The 27,053-nt window shown below is 49.7% G+C and overlaps 1 protein-coding gene across 1 annotated transcript in view; it reads right to left on the reverse strand.

Annotated features, from left to right (window-relative positions):
- Nucleotides 1-5,916: 5,916 nt before the first annotated feature.
- The window catches only part of col5a1 (procollagen, type V, alpha 1), a 30,504-nt gene continuing 9,367 nt past the window's right edge, over nt 5,917-27,053 (reverse strand). Inside the window, 36 exon segments of the mRNA XM_062478152.1 lie at nt 5,917-8,429; nt 8,697-8,930; nt 11,780-11,848; nt 13,815-13,927; nt 14,341-14,512; nt 14,514-14,609; nt 14,744-14,797; nt 14,897-14,932; nt 15,049-15,102; nt 15,261-15,293; nt 15,295-15,369; nt 16,215-16,268; nt 16,468-16,521; nt 16,760-16,795; nt 16,797-16,868; nt 17,139-17,192; nt 17,344-17,397; nt 17,603-17,656; nt 17,768-17,821; nt 18,163-18,277; nt 18,414-18,460; nt 20,248-20,298; nt 20,300-20,356; nt 20,790-20,850; nt 20,916-20,925; nt 20,970-21,060; nt 21,212-21,265; nt 21,823-21,876; nt 23,112-23,219; nt 23,520-23,627; nt 23,924-23,932; nt 23,935-23,979; nt 24,693-24,782; nt 24,947-25,054; nt 26,720-26,773; nt 26,874-26,927. Of these exon segments, the coding sequence (XP_062334136.1) occupies nt 8,283-8,429; nt 8,697-8,930; nt 11,780-11,848; nt 13,815-13,927; nt 14,341-14,512; nt 14,514-14,609; nt 14,744-14,797; nt 14,897-14,932; nt 15,049-15,102; nt 15,261-15,293; nt 15,295-15,369; nt 16,215-16,268; nt 16,468-16,521; nt 16,760-16,795; nt 16,797-16,868; nt 17,139-17,192; nt 17,344-17,397; nt 17,603-17,656; nt 17,768-17,821; nt 18,163-18,277; nt 18,414-18,460; nt 20,248-20,298; nt 20,300-20,356; nt 20,790-20,850; nt 20,916-20,925; nt 20,970-21,060; nt 21,212-21,265; nt 21,823-21,876; nt 23,112-23,219; nt 23,520-23,627; nt 23,924-23,932; nt 23,935-23,979; nt 24,693-24,782; nt 24,947-25,054; nt 26,720-26,773; nt 26,874-26,927 (2,631 nt within the window). The 3' untranslated portion in view covers nt 5,917-8,282.

Below are 27,053 nucleotides of genomic sequence, written 5' to 3' on the forward strand. Positions count from 1 at the left end.
ATAATGGTATATATGTGAGAGTATGATGGTATATATGTGAGGTCATGGCGTGTATGTGAGATCAAGTATGAATTAAGGCCTATACGGCCTCTCATAGACGTCCTTACACACACGCACACACACACTTTCACCCACACACACCCATACACAAACCCATACATACACACACCCTGCAGCCCTGCCAGGTCTGATCACAAGAAGTACAGGACTGCGCACAGAAGCGCAGACCACAAACCAGAGTTCGAACTGAAGGATTCTAAGGGCCATTCGAGGACTTTGTGGATCAGCCTTTGCGACCGGCAGGGGAGTGTGCCCTATCCTTGGCATCTCCCAGTGCCATCGAAACTGTCCCTTTAATCAGACCAAGCTTTTGACCCACCGCTGGGAGCGTTGACGTTCAGGTGACAGTGATGAATTACGGCAACAGACTCCGACCCTCAGCCGTGCCATAAACACGCTTGTAATTACATTTGTTTCTTTTTTTCTTTCTTTTTTTTTTTTGGACAGGATGCAACGGATTGGGAAAGGTGTCTTAGATCAATAGTGAAGCAAGGGCAGGTTTGGCCTTCTCTCTCTCTCTCTCTCTCTCTCTCTCTCTCTCTCTCTCTCTCTCTCTCTCTCTCTCTCTCTCTCTCTCTCTCTCTCTCTCTCTCTCTCTCTCACTCTCTTTCTCTCTCTCTCTCTCTCTCTCTCTCTCTCTCTCTCTCTCTGTGTCTCTGACTCTCCGTCAAATGCAAGAATGCTGCATCCAAACAAAGTGCAAGTCTTCAAAGTGGGACTCCTCCCTTCCAAAGTGTCAAGGTTTCGACTAAAAATAGCCCAAGTGAGAAGTTATTTTAGCGCGGGTGTGAAAGGAGAGAATAATACCAAGCATGAACATTCCCAAACTGTCAATCCACACAGGCAGACTGGCACCGGGAGGAAGAAAACAAATCAGTTAAATGTCTCTCAGGAGGAGGTTCAAGGTACGAGGGGTGACAGACAGGTGCATTGTGGTCCATGAAAGTCAAGGCCTCCTTCTGGAAAGAGCCCAACCTTGAGCATGAATGGCTCTCATCCCGATAAATGGGACCTTACCCTCTCTCTGTGAGATTTATGTGCGTGCGTGCGAATTGAAACAAAAGTTCTTGTTCTCTGGAAGTTTCTCTATGTCCTATAGTGTGTATGATGCCGGGGGGAGTGTATAAATGTAATTTAAAGCTCGCATGCCAGTTTATTTATCAGCTACAGCTCTCTAATAGCAAATAAAAGCAAAGTTGGGGAAGTAAAATGCCCTGGCAGGCAGCTAAGCCAACATCATGAAATATTCAGTTAAGTGCGCAAACACTGAAATGGTTTTATCACCTGGTGTGGCTGATTTGCCCTGAGCCAGAGAGCTGTGAGCTCTGGTATTGCACGAATGCCCGAAAGGAAGAAATCGATTACAGATTCATAGTTTCATTCGTGTGTTCATTTCTCAGATTACTGTCATGCCCCTGACAGAGTTGAAAAGAAATATAATTAAATTTGATCAAAGTAATGATATCTGTGCTAGGACTTGGACTTGGTGGTGTTCAGTTCACATCGTGCTTTGTACCTTTAATCTGTCAATTTCTGTTTTGGACCTGTTCTGGTCTAGATGTATGAATTACTACATTTATAGTAAAAACCAAGCTGTTTCATGGCCTCATGATGTGGGATTCAATAAGGAACTGAAATATTGAATACAAAATATGAGTTCAATAATTCCGCACACATTTCCTGGCTCTGCTTGACAAACAAAATCAATATTCTTTCATTTCATATTCAAAACAACCGAACAGTAGTTCATGGCAATCAGTGGTACAGTACAGTAACGTTGCGTTCGTACCTAAGGTTCCTAATACTATCCGGGTTGTGTGTGTGTGTGTGTGGACTTGTGCATGTTAACCGGACTGACAGTGTTATGGCATCTGCAGCAAACACGGACCCCGCTGCTCTCTGCCTCATTAAATGCTTCCCCTCTCTCCGCCACCTTGGGTGAGTTAATTTATGCAGAACAGTCCAGCCAGATGGACAACTACCATCTGCCGTGGAGAGGCGACGAGAGGAAAGGGGACAGGAAGGGAAGGGCAAAGAGGAGAGATGAGAGGAGTCGAGGAGAGCATTTGCTCCGAAGCGATACACACGTACGCTCGTTCACTTGGACAATATTGGTCTTTGTCAGCTTATCGACATGGGAGGCTCACTGCGTGAAGTTAGTTGTTATTCCAGCCTCGCTAACACGGAGCGAGACAGTTGGAGGGAGAGAGAGAGAAAACAAGGAAGAGTTGGAAAGGAAAGAGATGGTCAAAAGGGTAATCTGACACTATCCCTTTAGTCAGAGCTGCGGTCTGTACTTGTTATCGTGGAACTCGGCCAAGTGAAAGAGTGCTTGTGTTTGAAAGGTTAATCTTCTCTGGCCAGTGCCTGGCCGTTAAGTGGTTAATGATAGCTGCACTGTGGTTTTATAGGGCAGCAGCACTTAAACTTTAAGACCACTCTGTTGATGGATAGATTTCTGCTCTGACTGACACGGGAGGGAGGGACCAAAAGAGATTGAGACAAATTGAGAGCGATAAAGTGAGGAGGACATGAAACAAAGAGAGAGAAATGGAGATATGACTTCAGTTTGTACCCAGTTTAATGGAGAAAAAAGGATAGAGAGATGAGGGGAGGATAAAACAGATGGAAGTAAGATAAGTGTTTGCAGGTTTTGCTTTGAAAACAAAAAACAACTCTTCAAAGCTAAGTCAATGATATTTGGAGCCGGGGTGAATTATTTGCCGTCAAAACCAACGATTTATTGGTCAGGGCATCTTTGGGGCAGATTAAACCAATCAGGGAGCTTAAGTGCTCAAGAAAAAAACAATTTAAAGTCCCTTTGGTCAATGTTAAAAGGTTGGCCAATGACGGTCGAAGAGCCCATCACTAACAGCTGTGGATGAACCGTCGCTTCTGTCCGTGAACCAACTCCGAGCTCCCAAACCTGTCTTTCTGTCACAACAACTGCGGAGCATATCTGCAGAGGAGAGGAGATCCTTGGGAGAAGGTAGGACGGCAGAGGGCGTGGCAGGAGAGCGGAGAAGGACGAGGGGAGGAGGGGGAGGAGAGGAGCCGCAAAGAGGAGAGGATGAGGGAAGGAGGTGGACGGGAGCGCCGAGGGAAGAGAGGAGGCTCAAGGGAGGAAGGAGAAGGGTGGGAACGGAGAGAGGGGATGGAGTTGAGGGAGGGAGGGAGGGAGGGAGGGAGGGAGGAGAGTATGGGCAGACGAGTAAGAGGAATGAGAGGACGCATGTCTGAGCAGGTGTGGTTGGTAGTTCCAGCGGTTCGACTGTGAATAAAGAGCGGAGCAGGTTGGAGAGGCAGAAGAACGAAAGGAAAAAAAAGGGAAGGGAAAAAAAAGCTCGACCCATATGCTCATCCTTCTGGATGTGAAACAAGATCATTGAATTAAATCAGCGGCTCAGGTCTGAATGCAGAGAAGGGAGGAGCGGACCGTGAGAGATGCAGAAGGAGAGTGGGGAGCCAAACGGGATGGATCATTGATCTTTATCTTCCTGAAATGTGTTTCACAAACGGGCGCAGTATTACAGAATAGGTACATCGATGTGGGCAAACCTTTTCTTGCCTTCACTTCTTAAGAACTGTTTTTCCATCGCCACGTCCCGCTGGATGTGGCGGTTTGAGGACATGGACATTAACAAACACAAAGGTAGCAGAGAGGAGGTTGACAGAAACATGCCAACTCCTTCCTCGAAAATGCTAACAGCACCTGCTGCCATCATTTGAATAACGTTCTAAAAATGACCCAACCTCATGTGTAATTCACCTGCTTTTCTATAGGGAAAAGATCACAGGCGACAGGGCACATTTACACATCAAACACACACCCTCGCTTCGCCCCCCCCCCCAGTTCCCCTTCCTCTCCGCTTCTCTCCTTTCCTCTCCTTTCTGATCTTATCTCTTCCTCTCTCCTAACCTCCACTCTAATCTCATGTCCTCTCCTTTATTCTCCTCTCCCCTTACCCCTCTCTGTTGGGAGATACTGTCACTCTCAGTGCACTCAGAGAGACAGATGGTTACGATGATAATCACAGGCCATATCGTAAACAATGCACCATGGAACTGTAAACACGTCCTGCCCCCCCTCAATGGGACTCCTCTCTTGACAGAGTGCAGGTTTGAAACGAACGTGTTTTATATGAATATGATGCCTTCTTGGCACAATAATCCTTTCTATGGGCATTACCGTCCAACTCCTAGCACACACGTACACACACTTTGGGCATTTTTGCTGAGCTCACTTTAAAGCTTTAGTGTATAGCCATCGACAACACACCTTAGAAGACAAACACTCACCCTTCAACACTCCTAATATGAATATCCTAATACTAGCACGTTGAACTTCCCTGTATAACTGCCTTCCCCCCCTTCCACCCCCCCCACCCCCCCCCCCCCCTCTCCCTCTCTTATCTGATTCATATGGAAGTAGGTCGGTAACATCGGGGGCTCGGGAACGAACGCACCGAAGATCCTCTGGCTCAGAGCAATTACATGTCTTCACAGGCCACTTCCGCCTTCATTTCCTGCCTTCGTCTGGCACACTTGACCCTCCAGGACCTCTTCAACTCGGCCCACGAGAGCCCCTCCACCCTCCCTCCCTCCCACCCACCCACACACCCACCCCCAACCCCATCACTACACACCACCCCTATAATTAAGCTAATGCCTCTCCCTTGGCAGTTTCCATCCAAAAATAGCATTTCCACAAAATGGTAGCACCTCCATGAAATTAGAGAAGCCGTTCCTAGACCTCGGAGAGGATACTGTAGGGGTGGGGCAGCACAGAGATGTGAGCTGTGAGGAGATGGATTTATGGCTGACATTGATGGGCCCCAAAATGAACAGTGTACAACAAGCCCTGGATTCTCAGTAACGATAATTGCAAGAATGGGCTGCACAGAGATGAGAGGCTGCGTGTTAACCTGCTGTTTCGATTCACACCCACACACCCACTCATAAACATGCACACGCACAAAAACATGGGTACATTACCACTGTAAAGATGACAGGAAATATTCATTCAGCAACACATTTTCACATGATTTACCAGGCTGTCAGTGCTAACTCTGTGTGAATGTGTATACTGCACACATTCATTTTAATGAGGGGTTGTTTTGGTCCAGCCAACAACACGGATTCTTCTTCTTGGGGGAGGCTGGTGAAGAGTTTTAATTTCCAGGACAATCAAAGGTTGAAATTGAATTATTTTCCATTTCCAACAGACGTAAAAGGTATGTCCCTATCCACTATAATAGAGAAAATATGAAATGCACTCACCATGTTGCTACTTCCTTTATCCCCGAAGACAAACCTTAAGTGAGTCACAGTACGTAACACCTCCTCACAAGGACATTTCCGACGACCAAATTGGCGACCATCCACACCTTATTCTGAGATACACAGCAAACGTGTTTTTGCGAGGCGGAGCCTTGTACCAGAGTGGGTATGATCTTTGACCCTCGAGAGATGTTCCAGTATTGGTGAGGAGAATTGAAAATAGTTTGTTCTATATTATTCCAGTGGAGTTTCATGAACATGAGATTAATTCATTTAAGAGTTTGGTGTGACCATCCCAGACCATTTGCAGGATGAGCTATTCTTATAAAAAGTGTCATACTGTATTGACTGACTATGGTATCAATTAATATTTATTTTTAAATAATACAATAAATATTCTTAAAACGAACATTTTGGCAGAGAGTTACAATATCACCATTCTCTCTCCATTTCACAATTATGGACATGACCGTTTGTATCATTCTTAGCAATCAAAAATGTATTGTTTTTTTGTAATAGAAACGTGGATTGTAGATCATGTCATTTTTAAGTATAACAAGAGAAAAAACTTTACAATTTCATGCATACAGATAGGTTTTAATGCTTCAAAAGACATACAAGAGTGGGTGGCCACAGTAAACTTGAATTTATTGACATAAAAACCAAATATATCTTCTATCCTCTCTTACACAGGTTTGACAAGACAACAAACAACAGACAAACGTAAAACAACAAAACAAAAACGAAACAAAAACTTTATTGGCAGCGTCACTGCTGGTTCTGAAAATTTACAATAATGTGTTGTCCTTTTATTGAGAGTGAAGTGTTAAATTTGGCGTGCTGCATCACAACTGAACATAAAAACCAAAGATCTACAAGTGTTTTTGGAGTCACCTTAACAGAAATGGTTCAAGTCACATATCTATATGTAAAAAAAAGAAACGTATATCAAGCTACTTAAAGAGGACAGTAAAGATCTGTGGTAGATGCTGTAGTGGTCAAAAGCATAAAGAGTGCATAGTTTGTACAAAGGGAATAACAAGGCGCAAAAAGAGAATAAACTAACAGATAAATCAGAAGACCCAAACAATTACAAAAAGCTTTTAATCTGGCTTCTCTTCCAGCGGGTGAACAATCTATCATTAAAATATATATTTAACTTTTTACTATTTTACCTAAGAACACAGAATGTCTCAATAGTGGATTTAACCAATACAATTCATCAGGGTTTTCAGTTTCTTTCAAGGGATAAAGAACATTTCTATGAGGAAATAAACTTTGGTTGAAGGAGAGTTAAGTGTCCAAGAACTTTGGATAAGCAGAAAGGGGCCTATTGCCTCTTGTGAACAAACTCCATAAAGATGACCATGGCACAAAAATACCACAAAAGATCCATTCACACGATGTATTGTGTTAAACGCTATGATATGCAAACACAATGCAGTACCATTCCTTTGTGTGTTTTTTTTACAGACATCTACAGTTCGAGTGGATTGATAAGCATCACATTCAACAACCGACTACAATCTCATATCTCCATCAGCACATGCTGGGAATTGCTGTAAGTTCAGACACGTGTTGGGCCTTGCTGGAAGGAATATAAAGAAACAATGTACTGGGCTATAAACGGGACACGGCATGCATTAAAAGACCCCTGAACATAAATAAGGATGTAGCAAAGATCTTCCAGGGTCAAAGGTCATGGCTACAGGGGAGTTGGGGCAGGGGTAACCATGGTGATGGATGAAGATGGAAATCATACTACTGTCATAGAAATAACAAACACTAGAAAAACACATAGCACCACGGAGGAGAGAAGAAAAAAAAATAGCACCTTAGTTTAAATTTCTTTGTTTTTCACGTTGTGATGTCGACTCCCGTTGCATATATAGTTTGAAAGAGGAAAAATAGGAAAGTACTAGTAAAACAAATATGATAGAAGCTGTTTATTAAGTTACTAAATCTCCAACTGCCACCAAAACAGGCATTTTATAAGATAAAAAAAGGAGGAATGTTTTGTTTTTTTATGCAAATCAACTCTCACATAGAACAGAGCTTGTTTCTGTCTTTTATTGTTATTTCATTCTTTTGTTCTTAAATTACAACAAGGTGTGCTCCACACCTGCAACAAGACAGCTCTCCCCATCAAATGTGTTCCTTTTTGTTTTTTGTTCAATTTACAAGTCAAACGTCTTCTTCTTGTGGGTGTGTGTAATTTGACTGATTTCCAATGCCCGTCGTCTCCTGCCTCACAGTTGAGAAGGTCACATGCACGTTTTGAAGCCAGAATCAATAAAACATTACCAGGAAAAATATACAGAACATACTTACAAACATACAAAAAATATTTATATATATTTATATATATAAGCTCCATTCAAGAGAATGGGGAGACAATTATGCACAAAACAAAGTGATTCCAAAATGAACGGGCGAACCAATGAATAAAGTGAAGAAAGGAGGGAGAGGAGAAAAAACAGAGATCCAAACGTAAAGAAAACCAAGAGCCAAATCAGATGGTGCTCCACTGCAAATATTCCGACCCACTGAAACGAGTCCAGTTTCAGAGAAGGCCTTGGGTGTGTGGGACAGCAGACCTGTGTCTGCGTCAAGTGCGCTGGAGATTGGCAGAGGTCACGGATTAGGATTAGAGGGCAGAGTCAAAGGGGCTTGATAGTATCTGATCTATCCAGTTTCAAAACTTGCATGTGATGGAGAAGGCACATTGAGGTTACAAGGTTGCTGTTTTTGTATTATTCTTATCAATTCCTGTTGAATTATATTGTATTCTTGTTTAGAAAGTGTTTTACTCATACTTGTTGCTTTTTGGAAACAGAATGATTTTACAAATAGAAAGTGTCCGATTCATTGCATGTATTTTGTTTCTGAGAAAACAAAAACATATTTTTTTTTTTTGCTCTCCAAAAGTTCACTTAACAGTCTTAGCCGAGGAAACAAACAGGGCCCACTTCGAATCCAAACTTCTGTGCGGCTCCACCGAAATCGTTGAACATAATGTCAACAACTGGCACCTGCTCCACCTTGGGTGTGTTGATCTCAAGAACTGTCTTTTCATAACCCTTTTTCAACTGTAGAGGGGGGAGAGCGAGAGAGAGAGAGAGGGGAACCGTGTAAGCCATGAGGGCCATTGAATAATGGCTAAGATCTCATCTTCCTTTACGCCGTGCCGTGTACAAAACATACACCAGGACCTCAGACGAAAGGCTCAAATCAATGTTACAAGGATGCCGGTTTTCAAAAACGCACACAATTCTAGTCTCCAACGTTCCTCCGTCTCTGTATAGGCACACACACACACACACACAACACCTCGCTCCCCTCACGGTTGTACTCACCGCACAGCCATCCACCACGGCTCGGATGAAGGGATTGTTGTCGTATGACATCTCCTCATCGTTGGAGCCCAGGAAGCGGATCGCTTTGTCGTACGAGTCCTGGTCCTGGTCGTGCCAGGCCACGGACTGGTAGCAGTTATAGGTCACGTTCTGTCGGGCCGCCGCACTCAGCAACCTGAGGAAGGTCATCTGGACCACTCCGATAGGGTTGCCCTCTGCATCCACATACGACAGCTAAACGCACGCACACACGTAGGGAACAAAAAGGGGAGGGTGTCTAGGACTGGAGACGATTCAGCACGTACAGCTCCCGCCGCAGCACAAACATAGACCAACTTTTCAACGTCCTCCTCGCACCTGCCTGTGTTTGTGTGTCTCTGGGGAGTGTGAGGAAGCCTTCCTTTCTCGAGTGTGTGGTTGAGATAACAGCTACCGCGTGCGCACGCACACACAGCAGTCTTTAACGACTTGTGCTGCCAAGTGAAGATGCTTCGGAATAAGTTATGGGATATTGTTCACAAGTGCGTTTGCAGCCCTGCGTGCTGTTGTCGTGTCGTTCATCGCGATTCCTGTGTGCGTGTGCTTTGTGTGTGTGCGCTGTGTGTCTACGTGGGCACTGTGTGTGTGACGGTCTCCAGGGGGAGCATGTCGCACTTCATTACCCATAATTCTTAGCAGGGCTATGTAAGTGGGACACCACTCCCCGCTGGTCTGGCCACAAATAAGACAGATATACCAGAGAGGGCTTCAAGTAGACCCTCTTCCCCCAGAATGGCGTCCTGTATCTGGGCTGACAGCCTCCTAGCCCTAGGCTCTGAGCTCCAGTGAGGTGGAAAGGCTTCTATGAGGGCTCAGTCTGTCTGGATCTGTGACTTGTAACTCCTCTAGACCTCGGGAGCAGCTAGCGTAGCTCTACTGCAGATCTCCAGGAGACTGAGGTAGCAGTGTGGGCTCTAACCCTCAGCCCGGGAACTCCACAAGCAGGGGCCTTTAGACAGGCCTTAAAGATGGGTTTACAGTGCTTGAGAGTTGCTAGTCCCTTGAAATTGTATTGCACATTGGGTGACAGATCAAAAAACGACAAAAGTTCAGGGTTTTCCTAAAGGGCTATGGGATCTCAGACACTGGGAAAAATAAGGATGGTGGTATAATCTGATTTGAGGCTCTGGGGGTAATACACATGCAGTGTAGAAATGTGGGATTGGTCTTGTGACGATTAACTCTTGAAGGGAATGCTCAGTGTAATAGAATGACTAGGCATCTATTATTAAGACATCAAAAGTTGTGCAATGTGATTTAATCATGAGGAAAAAATCTTGCAAAATCAAATTATTCGTCCGGTCGTTTGTCATTGCTAATCGGCTTGGCAACGAGCAGACATAGAGCCTGATCCGCTTCACTGGAGTTCAAAACCAAGATGTGTTCTGTTCCACTGTGCTGACTCTCCTCGTTACTAACGGTGATGGATGGCCAGGCCGGCAGCCCGCTGACATTTGAGAACATCCGTCTTTGGTGTGATGTCACCGTTTCCATACCAACCGGCGGTGTTCCGTCGCCAGGCCCCGCCGTGATCTCTTCTTCTTCTCTCAGACACACACGACTGACCGGAGCAAAGCACATGCCACGCCCATGCCATGCAAGGGGAGCAGGGAGCCACCCCGACTGATGGTGAATGTGCGTGTGCGTGTGTGGTTGTCCACACCTCGTAAATCATCCTCTCTGTCACGCACAAACACACGCGTGCGGATATTGACACGCAATAACTACGTGTAGACAAGGTACCTATACACACGGATACACACACATACACACACACAACACACACTTCTGCAAACTCTCAAACGAGACCATGATGGACAGGTCCAATAATCTATTCGGAATCAGCGACCTAAAGGTCTATTTGAATTAGTGATAACTTGAGTGTGGGAGTGGCTTAACCTCAGTCCATCATGTCCTATCTGAGAGTCTGGTCTCAACAGGTGGCTCTACATGGGAGACAGCTCTCCTCCAGTCCCACAAGATCTGGAGCAGCCCCCCTCTCCTGCTCCCCCCCCCCCACCTCCCCCCCCCCCCCCCCCGAGCCCCGCCCCACCCCAGTGTGTGGAACCAGCCCCACATAGCCATGGAAACGTTACCTCTTTATCACAGCCGCATGTCAACAGTGGCTGACTACCCAGAAGCCCCTGGGAGGTGACTGAGTGACTTTAGGCTGGTAAGCTCGGGGTGACTACAAAGCAGCAGTTCCATCTGTCAACGCCACACCTGAGAGCACAGAGGGTGATTGAGAGACAGCGGAGTCGAGAGGAACAGGCAGGATGGAAGTGTCGAGTTCGACAACAGCGCCTGCTCATCGTCCCCTGAGGAAAGCGGTCGGTGGCAGCTTCCTGGGATGACGGCATCCAGTGCTCTCGTCCTTCCCCTTTCGTCTTTTGTTTGCGTTTGTCAACGCGTTGTTTGATAGAGCTTCCGAATTTCGGAGGTTATTTCCTGCTTGCCAGCGTAACGCAGCACTCAGTCACTTCTAGGTGATGCTCCTCAACTGAACAGGCAGGAAGGTAAGTGGAGCAGGTGTGTCTACAGTCACTGTTTCCCATGGTAACACTTTCCTTCTTTCTTTCTTGTCTTGTTTGGACTCATTTCTCATTCCAAATTACGATGTTGTTTTGCAAGCTGACGTTCACCATGGTAAATACCGTGCCTGTGTACCCTACTGCTCCCCCCCCCCCCCACCTCCCCTCAGTGTAAGAGCCCCTCACCTGCTGCTGCCGTCGTTCTGAGGGATGAGCCGAGCTCAGGCTAGACCATGCAACGCACACAACCACAAGCCAGGTGCCAGAGATACGGGAGGACCCCGTACCAGAGACCAGAGACCATGCAGAGCCTCAGGCCCCAGAGGTGACCCAGCCTGAGCTGGGCCTCTGGAACCTGGGGCCAGGGGGCCACTTACCAGAGAACCTCGCTTGTAGCGACTATACCAAGTGCCCGGGCTGTCTTTGGGCCATTTTGCCATTTTGCTCTGTAAAATATGAACATGGCGTTCAGGGAAGGGAAAGGGATGAGGGGAAGAGGGGAGTGAGGCTTACCAGTTTACCACGTTTGAATTCACTGAACCAGGAGCCGGGAATCTCCTTGCCCCAAGACGTGAGCCTAGCCTGGGGTACGGAGCCCCACGGGAGACAGCAGGAGGACGGAGGACAGAGAATGAGTGTTAAAGGAACAGCCCTGTAAAATAAATAGAGTGTTTTATCCCTCCCTCCCTCCCTCCCACCCGCCCCCTCCCTCTCACTATTCCTCCCATCATCCCTCCATCGCTGTCTGTGTTGCAGAGTCTGCTGCCAAACCTGTGAAAGCACACACCGCACAGAGCGGGAATGCAGAACGCTGAAAGACCCCGGCGAGACAAATATGGCAGTTTGTACAAACACTGTCTGGTGGCTAATTACCAATCGAATATGAGTAAACAATCCTTAAGTAGGCCAGCCCCCCCCCCCCCCCCCCCTCTGTTACTACGAGCAACAGCCGTTTCGATCCCTGACAGGATGTCTCTCTTTTAGGGATGTGTTGGTGCTCCGCGGGGCAGCGGGGCATGGCTGTAATGGACTTATGACTGAGAGGACGGCCCTTTCATCTGGTAGATGAGTCCCAACGAGGGCCTGTCGTCAGGGCCCTCGCACGTTAATGAATGTTCGGCAGGCGACGAGAGGGCGGTGTGTGTGAGAAGGCATACATTAGACACACGCTGCCTTGAAAGTCACCTTCGGATGCTCCGGCACAGAGGGAGCGAGATAGAAGGAGAGGGAGTGTGTGTGTGAGAGAGAGAGAGAGAGAGAGAGAGAGAGAGAGAGAGAGAGAGAGAGAGAGAGAGAGAGAGAGAGAGAGAGAGAGAGAGAGAGAGAGAGAGAGAGAGCAGCAGGGTGCTCCAGTGGGGTAGAGTGAAGGAAAGTGTGAAAAGAATTGAGAAAAGCAAAGAGAGGCCGAGAGAAACAGAGCAAAGGGAGAGAGGGAGACTGAGAACGACCGCGAGAAGGAGAGAGAGAGTCTGAGCCTGTCACTGTACAGAAAAGGGAAAGAGAATAAATCGTGTTCACCTCCATTTTTACCCACAAATGAGAGCAGACCGCACGAAGCGGTCAAGTCCCAGGCTATGTAAAGGCGGCTTCATTATTCCAGGCTTAAGCAAACGTCCGCTCCTCTGGGCTAGAGAGTGGATCGTTAAAACCTTTGTAGCACTGTGGCATTACAGAACTCCCCACCTAACACAGACAAGCTGTCTGCTGTTCTACCCACCCCTGGCCCCCCCTCTGCTCTGCTCTCCTCTCATCTCCATCCCTATCTCCCCTCCTCTCCTTTACGCTCTCCTCTGCTCTCCTCTCATCTCCATCCCTCTCCCCTCCTCTCCTTTACGCTCTCCTCTCCTCTGCTCTGCTCTCATCTCCATCCCTCTCCCCTCCTCTCCTTTTCCGCTGTCCTCTCGAACTTAGCTGATGGTCAGCTGTGTGTCTATGCAAGAGGAAGACCGTTATCTCTACACACTGACTGTGACAGCCACAGACACGAACACTGTTGACACTGTTAGTGAATCTGGACGTGTCTCTGATGGGGCCTGCTGCCCTCTAGGGGACTGGCAGATCCCCTGGATGTCTGCCTCAATCCCCCAAATCCCACTGGCGTGGTGGGGGCTACGCTTCCCGCCAGACCTGCGCGAGGAGTGGACGAGACCCCCAGGGGGTCTGCCGGGAGAGGTGCTGTTGTGGTTTGCACGCCTGACAGTCGAGGAGGAGACGCAATTCCAATCACTTTATCAGCAGCACGCAGTCTGGGCTACTCTGCTGTCGGTCGAGTTCAGAGGACCAAGTACAGTACTGACGACTCTCCTCCCCCCTCCCCCCCCCCTCCCCCCCTCACCGGCCAGAAATGCTCTATTCCACTAACTATAAATATATCCCCTTCTCCCAAACAACCAGAGTGAGAGAAAGAGAGAGAGAGAGAGAGAGAGAGAGAGAGAGAGAGAGAGAGAGAGAGAGAGAGAGAGAGAGAGAGAGAGAGAGAGAGAGAGAGAGAGAGAGAGAGAGAGAGAGAGAGAGAGAGAGAGAGAGCATAAAGGAGGCTAAGACTCACCCCTTCTGACTTCTTATCAGGGTAGATACAGCTCTCTCCTCCCGCTGTGAAGTTGCAGTGGACCTTGAAGGAGTCCCTGGAGCATCCCTGGTTAGGATCAATCCAGTACTCACCTGGATTGAGAGAAAGAGAGAGAGAGAGAGAGAGAGAGAGAGAGAGAGAGAGAGAGAGAGAGAGAGTGAGAGAGAGGGGGGGGGGAGAGAGAAACGGAGGAGAGCGGGAATGAGAGAAAGAGAGGGAGAGCGAGAGGGGACAGAGATATAGACAAGGAGAGTGAACGAGAGGGAAAGAGAGAGGGAGAGCGAAGGAGAGGGAGGGATAGAACGAGCGAGGGTGAAAGATTGGGGGAGGGGAAACGGGACAGCGGGGGAGACGGAGAGAGAAAGGGGGACCAATTAGACACATTCCGTCGGCCTTCTTCCCTCAGGGGGCAGGAAGGCAAACACAGTTCGAAAGTGGCATGCTGCGCTCCATCCATCCAGTCAGGCTGTCATCGACACTGCGCGTGCCCAGACAGGACGCCCACCATCGGGGAAGTCGGGGTGGCAGAGCTGCAGGTCCTTGCAGGTGCGGGCCGGGTTGGCCTGGGTGCCCAGCGGGTGCTTCATCTGCTCGATCTCCAGCTTGAGGGAGTTGAGCGAGCCGAAGATCTCCTCCATGCCGTCGTCGTAGTCCTTGTAGTTGGCGTCCGCCGCCGCCCGCCTCGTCCATCACCTGGCTGGCGTCGATGTTCCTGCGGCTCCTCTTGGGGTTGGCCTGCATGGGCAGCGGGTGGATGACGTCGCCGGGGGGACCCTGGATTGGGGGGGAGAGGGGAGGAGGCGGGAGGGGGAGGCATGGAGGAATTGAACAGAGGTGTCGCATCGCGGTATGGAGGGAAATCGGACAAGTCGGACGAAGACGGAGCAGGATTGAAGGAGCGAGCTTACAGGAAGGCCAGGAGGCCCGGGAACACCAGTCTCTCCCTTAGGACCGGTCTGACCCTGGAGACGGAACACGGGACAGTGTTATACACACACACACACACACAGAGCACAGAGCACACACAAACACACACAGGTTGGTTTTTGAGGAGCACCTACCGATGATCCTTTAGCACCTTTGGGACCAGGGGGGCCCTGGAAACAGAGAGACAGATAGCACAACATCAGGGGGGGGATGGGGCTGGTGGGGGAGGGGGGATGTAAGAGGTAGGGTGGTGGGTTGGGGACAGTTGGTGGGACACTTGTCTTACCGGTAAACCTGGAGGCCCGAGGGGACCGATGGGTCCTGAGGGACCCGCAATACCCTGGGGAGGAGAGGACAGAGAGATGGAGACATGTCCGAATGAGGGAGTTTAGCATTTGGAACGAGACTAATGGCTAGACTAGCAACTGATATCAGCTAGTTACAGGGAGTACATGGCGGTGGAGGAGGTGGTGGTGGGGATGGGGTGACTGGACTCACATTGTCTCCCTTGAGACCCCCTGTTCCCTGGGGGGCCAGGCAGGCCCCTGTCTCCCTTCTCTCCCTGCTCGCCTGGGGGGCCGATGAGACCGATGAGACCAGGATGACCCTGGGGAGAGGAGAGAGAGAGAGAGAGAGAGAGAGAGAGAGAGAGAGAGGAGAGAGAGAGAGAGGAGAGAGAGAGAGAGAGAGAGAGAGAGAGAAATAAGGATAAGGATAAGGAGGGAAGAGAGAGAGAGACAGAGAGAGAGAGAGAGAGAGAGAGAGAGAGAGAGAGAGAGAGAGAGAGAGAGAGGAGAGAGAGAGAGAGAGAGAGGGTGAAATAAGGATAAGGATAAGGAGGAGGGAAGAGAGAGAGAGAGAGAGGAGAGAGAGAGAGAGAGAGAGAGAGAGAGAGAAGAGAGGAGAGAGAGAGAGAGAGAGAGGAGAGAGAGAGAGAGAGAGAGAGGAGAGAGAGAGAGAGAGAGAGAGATGGATAGTATATTAACAGTAGTCGCAGGAGGAAGGAAGAGAGACAGAGAAACCACCGCAAATATGTTCAATACCTTTTATCACACATTCATTTGTATCATTAGAGTAAAGATTTGGTGCTCCCTGGTCCATTCCGCTCATATGATTAATTGGTTGGCGACAGAGCAGTTAGTCATAGTTATTGACTGGAACAAGTGCAGTGTTGTGCACCACTGCTTGAGTTGTAATATGAGTGTTGTGTGTGTGTTGTGCGTTTGTGTACAGTATGCGAGTGTATGAATGAGTGTAAATAGGCCACAAGTTCTCCTTGGGGACTAATAAAGTACCTGCTACAACATGTGTGTGTGTGAGTGTGTGTGTGTGGGGTTGTGTACGTGAGCGTGTACAAATGCAATTGAGTATGCATGACTAGACGGACATGCATACCTACAGCACGGAGATTCCGATCGACAGGTTGGCGTGGCTGAGAAAGTGCTTACTCACCTTTTCCCCCTTGATTCCAGAGTCTCCCTTGAGACCAGGTAAACCTGGAGGACCCTGCGAGGGGGAAGTCGAGAGGGGAGAAGGGGAGAGGTTGAAAGAAGGGCAAAGGAGGACAGAGACAAAGGGGGTAGAGGGGAGCATTGATAGAGGCATAAAGAAGGTTAGAGACATGTTTTCCGTGCATGACCTGAGATGTCATGTGCAGCCCTTGAACTTCAGCCGGGGTCAGGGATTAAGGGTAATCTCTATTTACCATAGGTCCTGGAGGTCCGTCTGGGCCAGGGGAACCAGGCAGTCCTTGTTCTCCCTGGACAAAACAGCACAGACACAGTCAGACACTGGGAACATGTCTAGAGTCGCGTAGCCAGTTACAGTATTAGCCATTGCGGTTTCTCAAATCTCTCTGGAGTTGTGTAATCCATAAATATGGCAGTGACCCCACTGAACACTGCAATGCTTGCATGCTCCCGTTTTCAGTGGACTGTTTTATTGGAAAACGGTTCAAGCCAGAACCAAACAGAACTTCAAAGTTGTTTAGTACTCACCACTGGACCAGGGATCCCTCTCAGGCCTTCAGTGCCCAGGCTTCCCAGGAGCCCCCTGGGGGCCAACTGGACCTGTCTTTCCAGGTGGACCTTCCAGTCCAGATTCTCCCTGCAGAGCAGAACCAGACAGTCGGATTAGAGATATTCACCACAGTATTTTGTGATCAAAGGGGTTTTAAAGCCATGACTAATCTGACTATCTGCCAGATTTAGAAAACTGTATTTGGAGCTTTGAATGGAAATTACATTTTAATCAAATCAATTATACCACATAATTATACCGCGTAATCACACCCTATTGAAGACAGTCTGATAAGATGGCTATCTCGAGTGATTTCCGCCGGTGATGGCGTTAAGGTGGCTTGTGATTGGCTAGTACCTTTGTGCCTTTCTCTCCCTGCCTGCCCTCGGGTCCAGTGACTCCGGGAGGTCCCTGGTCAGGAGAAAGAGGAAAAAATCATTAGACGAATAAAAATGACACAAAAAAAACTGAGAGGAAGAAAAAGAGAACGAAAGAACTGGTGGGTTTCTCAGTAGGGGACCCAGAACAGGAAGAGAAGGATGAGGAGAGGAGAGACACCTACTCTCTTTCCAGGTGGGCCTGAAGGTCCAGACTCCCCGGTGGGCCCAGGTGAACCCTGGATGAGGAGAAACACAGGATTCAGTGACAGCAGCACACCGCCGAAACATATCACCACAGTCAACGTGCTAACGCGCCCTAGCGTCGGCATACGTGCGCGCGAATGCCCGTGCGAGTGGAGAGTGTGCCAGGGTGCCTGTGTGTGTGTGTGCGCGTGCGTCTGTGTGTGTGTGTCGGTGTGACATCCGCGTGGTGACACTCACAGCTTGACCAGCCTCTCCGTCGTCTCCCTTGTCACCGGGGGGCCCATCCAAACCCTGTTGGGGACAAGGACAAACGTACTGTAAGCTCTGACACTTCATGTATATTCCCTTCATCGATTTGTACCAGCGCACTACATCAAAGCACCGTTAAGTCGGAATACTTACAGCCTGACCGGTCTCACCAGGGGGGCCGGGATCACCAGGGAAACCACTAGGTCCCTGCGAATCAATACAAAGACTTATTATGGGATGTCTTGTCGAATACAGATGGTTAGTTACTCCATAAAGAGACCCTACTATCCTGTATGTGCTCACTGACACGAGCCATTAATTATTTACTCCAGTGAAATGTGAAATGATTTTGTCCTCGGTTTCCACGGTGTGTGAACATAATTAGACCCAGTCTCGCAGAAAAAAGGTTTAGGTGAGACAGGGTTTACGGACAACAAGCCATGATTGAGGCACTGTTGCAGAGACGTAGTCAATTACTGTAAAGTCTCAGCCGGAGATAGCATTGACTGTTCTTTGTTTTCCCTTCACGGAACCGCGTCCGAACTTACAGGGCTTCCTTTGGGTCCATCGTCTCCAGGTGGGCCTTTAGGACCGGGAGGTCCAGCAGAACCTGCGGGACCGCCCTCTCCCTTCTCGCCTCGCTCTCCTCTTGGACCTGAAGAAAAGATGGATGTTTATTAGTGAGTGTGGGTGTGTGCGTGCGTGGGTGCGTGTGTGTGTGGATAGAGTGCTAGACATAGAGGTGATAGAAAGAGTGATGGGATGTTTGGTGCTGATGTTGTTGCTGACTCACTGGTGTCCGAGTTCTCCCTGCAGACCTGGCTCTCCTGCCTCACCTGAGTCACCCTGGGGGAAGAGAGAGAGGGAGGGAGAGAGAGAGAGAGAGAGAGAGAGAGAGAGAGAGAGAGAGGAGAGAGAGAGAGAGAGAGAGAGAGAGAGAGAGAGAGTGAGAAAAATGGTTAGACGGAGAACAGGCAGGCAGTGAACCATAACATCTCTCAAATCCTATTCACACTTCCTCCACCTCCTGGCCCCTGTCCCGCCCCCCCCGGCAAACCAGTAGGGGACAGGTGAGAGAGGACACCCGAGATCCTCATCCATCAGAGCCGGACGATTCTGGTTCCGAGTCGCCCCGAGGTCCACTGACCCTCGGGCTCTCTCTGAACCCTGCCCCTCCCCTCTCTCTCCTCCAGTCTGATTGGACAGTGGTCTCATGGGCCTGGCCCGGTCGCAGGCCCTGTCGTTGCTCACTGTCACACGAGCCTGGGACTGTCCACACAGGGAAATAAATGATGGTCCCTACCAGCTCCACCTGCAGAGACTGTTAGCCTAACCTTTATCTGGATGATGGAGGAGAGAGAAAGAGAAAGAGAGAGCGAGAGAGAGTGAGAGAGAGAGAGAGAGAGAGACAGAGAGAGAGAGAGAGAGAGAGAGAGAGAGAGAGAGAGAGAGAGAGAGAGAGAGAGAGAGAGAGAGAGAGGAGAGAGAGAGAGAGAGAGAGAGAGAAGGTTCCCTTCCTCTTTCGTCACCCTCCACCATGTCATTTAGATCACCATGCCAGGCTATGTTGTGCCCTGCTGGGGATAAGTGTTAATCTGATCTCAATGTAATAAGGGGCTAGATATGGCTGTGTCTACTCGTGTACTGTAGCGTAGCGTTAAAGGTGATTGTACTCGGTGTGAGAAAACATTGGGGCAGAAATCTGCTCCGTTGAAGGGAGTCGAGATCCAGCCGGCCAGCATCTCATCCTCACAGCGGGGCAAAGCAGTGCGTAAGCCAAACCTCACCCCAGCCAGCCAGCCAGCCAGCCAATAAAAGCTGCAGGATCAGCCGCTGTCAGATTAGCATGGCGAAAGTGGGGGTCGAGGTAAGCTTCTCTTTGAAGAGGAGATGGACGCTTGCTCTGATGTGAGTGTGCGGGGGGGGGGGGGGGGGGAGGGGTGTGGCAGTCTTGGAAGGCTCATCGACCGGACCAGATAAAACAAAATCATGCTGTGGCGGGCCGAGAAAGTGCTGAGACCGTGCGCTGGCCGAGGCGCCAGGAGCTGCCAGCAGTCAGGCTGTTCATTAGGAAACAGGCGGGGGGGGCGGCCGCAGCGCCCGTGTTGATTTGCGGAGAGACACGCTTTTAAAATAATGCATCCAGCGTCTTAGCATCTTAAGCCCGGTTAACCTAAGTACACACTGTACATTCGCACACTCTCTCCTGCCAAAACTGAGCTGAGGGAGCCTTCCTGTTATATTAGCCGCGTGTGTGTGTCTTTTTGTGTGTGTGTTTGAATGTGTGTGTGTCCCCCGCCAAAGAGAAAGAATCCGTCACTCCAGTTTCACGCGTCTTCTGAATAGCCGGCATCAAATATTGATGACAACAAAAGCTTTGCGGCGACTTTCGCAGAACTTCTCAAACTCATGATGACAACGGAGCCTCTTGCTTTTGCTCAGAAAAGACATTCATACTGATAAACAAGACATTGCCGACTGTGCATAAGCTCTAGTGTTTTGTCCCCATTTTCAAAAACCCAACACGCCCGCCTGTTAGCAGAAAACACTCCTTTCGGAAAGCACATTTCTGGCCTTTCATTCCGAGACGCGCTTGCTGTGTCCTCTTTCAGGTGAGACTGACAGGGACTTACCTTCTCTCCCACAGAGCCGGGTTTCCATTGCCTCCTGGGGGGGCCCTGGGGGGCCGTCAGCTCCTGGGGGTCCGGAGGGGCCTCTGGGGCCAGGGGGACCAGGTGGGCCCTAGGTGGGTGGGTGGGTGGTGGAAGGAGAGGATAAGGAGAGAGGGATGGAGGAGTGGAGAGAGAGGCAGAAGGGGTGGTGGCAAGGGAGGGAGAAAGAGAGGAGAACGAGGAGAGAGGAAGTGGCGAGGGAAGAGCAGAGGATGGGGATAGATGGATGGGGGGGGGGGGAACGAAAGGGGATGAGGAGGGAGACAGGGATCGGGGAAAGATAGATGAAGGGACGATGGTCGGATCAGTACATTGTACACAACAATGCTCCCATGTACAGTAACGTATCCAGTACGAGCTCGATAAATTATGTGGATGAGGTTCTAGTTAGTGGCTATTACATGCACCTGCACACAAGGGTCCTTCACATTGTCTTATGCTATTTCATTTGAGAGTTCATGTCTCCAGTAATCCAGACACATTTTGAGCGAAGGAATTCTTACCATCTGACCGACGTCTCCTGTTTCTCCTTTCTCACCGGGGGGTCCAGGCAAGCCCTGCAGAGGCAACACAGGTCAGTCCTGGCAGCACTATGGAACTCTATACAGTACCTTCAGGGGTCAGAGGGTCCAACAGGGCCTGTCAGGAGAGTCAGAAGGGGGCTCGAGGCCTAAGGGTTCTACCGGAAGGTCCGGGGAACCCTCTGGATCCTTCGTCTCCCTTCTGTCCGAACAGGCCCTGTTGGCCTCTGGGCCCGGGCTCCCCATCAGCACCCTGGGAGGGGGGGGGGGGGGGGGGGAAGGGAGGGGGAGAAATGTTCGAGTTATATGGAGTAGGTCCACAACTGAAACTGACCAGTAGAAGGAAGTGACGTCATCATAACAGGAAGGCCTCAAGGTCTAGATTAGCCGGACAGGATGCTCACAGTGAGACCGGGGGCTCCAACCGGGCCTTGTGGGCCAGTAGGACCAGGGGGACCCTGGGGAAGAGGATGAGAGCAAAGGGTGAATATGAGTACACATCACCCTTAGGAATGTTCTGTACAAGCATGGTTAGGTTATCCAAGAAGTCACTTAGTAATGGGTTAGGTTTATAAATGAAGATACTTGAAAATCCTATAAATTCACATGGCAAGTGGGCTGTGTGGATGCAATACATTTTGCATACATAAATATAATCTTAGAGAGTAGCGCAGAGCACTGCACAGACACGATAAGTAGAGTACATTACAGTAGAGTGGAAACTAATGGAGTAGAGTAGGGTAGACTAATGTGGAGTAATTAGAGTAACAGTACAGTAGAGCAGAGTAGGGTAGACTAATGTGGAGTAATTAGAGTAACAGTACAGTAGAGCAGAGTAGAGTAGGGTAGACTAATGTGGAGTAATTAGAGTAACAGTACAGTAGAGCAGAGTAGAGTAGGGTAGACTAATGTGGAGTAATTAGAGTAACAGTCCAGTAGAGCAGAGTAGAATAGAGTAGAGTAGACTAGAGTAGAGTTGAGCAGAGTAGACAATACAAGGCACGGTTGAACTCACATGTTCTCCTTTATCTCCTTTGCCTCCCTTCTGACCAGGCTCTCCAATCTCTCCCTGCAGAGGTTAGAACCACAGACGGGACAAACAATGACATGGCGATCTTCGACGTGACTTCACTCGTACCTCACCAACCTGGCACCTCGCTCTCCTAAAAGTCACGCCCGAGAGTCTTAGCGTCTCAGCGATCCCCCTTGCCGCCCCCCTCAACCCCCCAGGTCTGGCCTCCCACCCATTAGCAGCTCCGAGAGGCGCTGGGCAGAGGATCGCACCTCGACGCGTTACCCTGCGTCTTTCGCAAGACTCGGGATGTGTGAACGAGAATAGGAACAGTGACTCACTCGACACAGTCCCTACACACCCCCACACCCCCCTTCGCACGTCCCCCCGTCCCTCTCTTTCTCTCACCCACCTCTTCCTCCTCCTCCTCTGCCTCTCCAGGAACGTTAGGCTCTTAGACAAAGACACTTGGAGTGGATGTGTCCCAGCTGTAGCGAGCCTACCCTGGGAGATAACTGTTTAAATGCTAGAGGTGGAGATCATTTTTTATCGGTGTGGCAAAAACTGCCTTGTTCCCATGCCCCTGTCACCGTGAAGCCAGGGAAAAGAATAAAGCCCATTTCCGAAGAGAACTGAGGGATTCCTCCACGGCAAAGAGATTCAAGTACTGCTGATCTCTGCGCAAATGTTTCTGTGAGTGTGCGTGTGTGTGTGTGTGTGTGTGGGGGGGGGGTAGGGGTGGGGGGGAGGGCCGTGTGTGTCTGCATCTGTTTCTATGCGTGTCTCGGCATACTAATATCCCCCCCCCCCCCCGCCCCCCCGCCCTCCTCCTCTGCCACTTCCTCCAGCTCTCGCTGCGTCCTCCATCTTGGAACGAAACGTACGAATGAGCGAGGATCTGCCCCTCCGCCAGCCCCGACGACTTAAAGACCTGTCGATCCCAGCTAACGCTGCCTGTCAGGCAGAGAGAGAGAGAGAGAGAGAGAGAGAGAGAGAGAGAGAGAGAGAGAGAGAGAGAGAGACGGCCCGGCCTTGATCTGTCCACCGTGACGTTTGTGTGTTGTTCGTGTGCGTGCGTTCCATTCCTCGTGTCGAGGTTTCTATATTGTTCATGATGCTGCATTGCCTGCCATGCCATCGCGCATCTTGCAAAGATATGACGGAATATCTCTGGCACCTCACATCTTACGCCTCTTACGGCCAGCCCTAGGAGCTGGAAGCCCGGTACCCGACACCCCCCCCTGCCCCTCTTCCTCTCCCTCCCCCTCTGCTTCCCTCCCTGCCTGCCTCACCTTGTCTCCGTCCTCCCCTGGGGGTCCCAGAGGGCCAGCAGGTCCGGGCAGACCCACAGGTCCCTGGACACCATCTCTTCCGGCTGGGCCTTGCGGTCCTTTCTCTCCCTGCAAATCGTCATCACATCATCTCAATGTCATTCGGGTGGCTTTCATGGATTTAAGCAGTGGATCGTAATGACAGCATTTAAATAATAGAGCTGAAACCAACGCAAAGACACATAGCACCACGACACTACACAACCTCACTAGTATGCTGTGATATATCACAATGGTGCTGTACACTCCCGCAATGTTGCTGTAAAATGTCACAATGACCCTCGACAATCCAACAGTGATGCTTTACATTAGTGACATTTCCAGAAGCTTAAGTAGCTGAGTTCACAGCCATGCAGAACTGGTTCTTACTGGTCCGCCCTTCTCTCCTGAGGGGCCTGGGGGTCCCTGAGGTCCAGGGCGGCCGGGGAGTCCAGTGGGTCCAGCGGGGCCGGCGGGTCCACGCTCACCAGGAGAACCCTGCAGAACACGAGAAAACCAGGTCAGTTAGAACTGCAAACCTTACATTAGAACTATAGAAACCCCTTCAAGCATCTTGGGAGAACATCTTCATGTCAGGCAAATGTGCAAAGTAAGAATTGCAGCTACATGATGAACAGGCTTAAATGATGTTATGTAATGCATAGGATGGGAAGTTGGTGCTAACGCTACTATAGTGAGAAACTAAGAGTGAGAAAGAGAGAGAGAGAGAGAGAGAGGGCGAGAGACACATTGTGTGTGTGTGTGTGTGCGAGTACGTCTTCATGTTTACTCACAGCAGGTCCAGAGGTGGGCCGTTGGGGCCTTCACTTCCTTTCAAGCCATGAGCCCCCTGTGGAGAGACAGAAGGAAGGACTTTGAAAAGCAACCAATCCTCCAGCTCTTCTCAGGAGAGAGAGGGGGGCGTAAAGCCCACACCTCTCCCTCACCGTGGACTCTGAATCCCAGCATCCCCCGTTGGGAGTCGGGGAATATCCTTCGACCCCCACCGAGGACCCTAAAGTCGTGCGAGGGTGTGTGTGTGCAGACGTGTGTGTGTGTATGTGTGTGTGTGTGTGCTTGAGTGAAAGGAAAAGAGACGAGCGTGAGACTCACTGAGAGACGTCACCTTGTCCCAAGTCAACTCTCTAGTTGCGCTCAACAGACAGAGTCGATCGCGAGAAGATCCCACATACTTAATGGAGCGATGACGGAAATCGCCGCATTCTAATGAGGCTATAATTAGATGCTGATGCATGGTAGTTACATAACAATCAGATGTCTGTTCAGTTCCATTTTTTTATGAGGGTAGAATGGAAGAGGGCCCCTCAGGATGGGATTTGATCCGTGAGATTACCAAATTGAATAAAACCCATGTCGAAAAGACTAGGAGGATTCTGCTTAAGTTTCAGCTCCTGAAATGAATTAATATCAGAAAAAAACTCACTTTTGAAAGTTAGACATTTCTGTCTATGCCATGTAAGTCGTAAAGTGAGCCAAAGGCAGTGCAGTTGACACTGTTGCCTGCTGGGAAGTGTAGTTTGGTTTCCAGGCAGCATCACTCACCACTGGGCCGGGCAGACCTCTCTCTCCAGGGAAGCCTCTCAGACCGGGGGGACCATCTTTACCAGCTGGGCCTGCGGGACCTGGATCACCCTGCAGGGCAACACAGAGAGGCTCCAGGTGAAGGAAGTGTATATGTCTACGCTGTAGGCTGGTGGTGACCAGTGAGAGGAAGAAAAGTTGTAGGAGAGAAGAGAAGAGGAGAGGAGCGGAGAGGTGAGGGCTGGAAAGGAGAGGACTAGAGGAGAGGCGCTTACCTTGGCTCCCTCCTTCCCTGCAGCTCCAGGTAGACCCTGCTCACCAGGGGGTCCTGGGGGGCCTGGGTGGCCCCGATCCCCCATGGGTCCTGTCTCACCGGTGGGTCCCTGTGGATAGATGGAGGAGTACAGTTAGGGAGGGCAAACAAATGAAGTGAGATCATTCGTGATTTTGGAAACAATCTCAATGCATGTTTTGAGCTCTTTACACTCAGGCAAATCCACTGGAAGTTACTTTGCATGAGTATTATAAGTCTAGCTACTATAAATGTCACTGAATCTCAAATGCCATGCAACCTTTGATAGTAACATCGAACAGTGAACATAAAGCCTGTCTATCAAAGTGTAAACGCGGCTGTCTCAACGAAATGTCTACCCAAAATCACAGGGGAACCTGAGCACGAACGGTTTGTTTATTTGTCTGCGTGTCTCCGTGGCGACAGAGCAATACCACTTGTTCAGTGAGCATAATTGGAAAGAAATGAAGGCAAATACAATGTTTTGTCTGTGTACTACCTAGTCCGAGTTTGTGCCAGCCAATACTCGGAAACTGTGCGGATGTAGTGAGAGGGATGAGAGAGGTGAGGGAGGGAGAGAGGTGAGATAAAAGGGAGCAGGATTAACAAGGAACACAGGAGCAAGAGAGAGAGAGAGGGAAACAGCAATAGAATGACAGAGAGAGAGAAAGAGCGAGAGAGAGAGACAGAGAGAGAGAGAGAGAGAGAGAGAGAGAGAGAGAGAGAGAGAGAGGAGAGAGAGAGAGACAGACAGAGAGACAGACAGAGAGAGAGAGAGAGAGAGAGAGAGAGAGAGAGAGAGAGAGAGAGAGAGAGAGAGAGAGAGAGAGAGAGAGAGAGAGACAGATGAGGTAGAGGGAAGTGAAGGAGTGCAAGCGTGTGGGAAAGGCAGCCAGCTAGTTAAGAGAGCTGCGGTGTGCCTGGTGATCGAGAGGGAGGTGTCACAGAGTGCGTGGTTGTGTGCTGAGTGGGAGGCCACGCTAGTCACAAAGCCATCATCGCCTTTCATCTGAATATCATTACGACGCGTAATGTGCCTAATTACCATTAGCAGAGAAGCCACACACAGGAAATGACTGTTGACTGTCTATGCATAATGTATGAAGCCCCAGCCGCTAATATCTAAGAGGATAAACAACACTTTGGCAGGGAGCGTTCCTGAGATATAGGAGCAAGCATTGCTAAACACCCAATGTCTGCCTTGTGAGATGCTAACGACAGACTTAATAACCTAACAACACCTTCAGTCCACGCTCACGACCATCACAGAACAAAACCAATTAGACCGTCGATGGAGAAGAAGCCCTTCCCTCATTGCTATTCACATCTAGCGAGCGAGTAAACAAACACGCGTTCATATATTATCCGCGTTTTGATGAGTCCGAACATTTCTCCCAAAACTGCAAGCTGTGATCATCTAAACGAGACGCAGCCTGAGAAGGAGCAGCTGTGCCAGCGGGTTGTCTGAATTCACAACCATGTGACCTCCCATCACCCGACATCCACTACGCTACATCCACAACATGCACCATCACTGCAGCTGTAACACCCTGCAGATTAGTTTGAGGATTCTTAACAGGCCGCGCCGTGGCATTAACCACTGCCATATTGTTAGAGCTGTGCCCTTCCAGTCCCTTTGTCGCCTGCCGTCCTCATTCGGTGCACATTTGCACATCGCTTTGGATGAAACCCTCTGCTAATGTTCATTTGTACAGGTACGATCGCTAGCGGTTGTCTAAGAGGCCAAAAGGCTCACCTGAGGTCCCACCACACCTGGAGGTCCGGGGGGGCCAGTCTTGCCTTGGAAACCCTGGGGAGGAAGAAGAAGAAGGTTTGGGGTTAGGCAACGTCGTTGCGACGTTACATCGCCAGCTTGTAACGTTCCTGTGGTGACTGGTGCGTTTGCTCACAGTTTCTCCTCGCTGTCCTGGGTGTCCGGGCAGACCATCCTTTCCGGCGGGGCCCTGGAATACACACACACATACACACACGAGCACACACACTTCAGAGCTGGTAATACACGCACACACCACACAACTTAGGCTAGCACTTAATGGATCTGCGTTAAAGGATTGTAGGATAGAAGACAT

The sequence above is a fragment of the Osmerus eperlanus genome, chromosome 14 (assembly GCF_963692335.1).
Source record: "Osmerus eperlanus chromosome 14, fOsmEpe2.1, whole genome shotgun sequence".
Lineage (NCBI taxonomy): Eukaryota > Metazoa > Chordata > Actinopteri > Osmeriformes > Osmeridae > Osmerus > Osmerus eperlanus.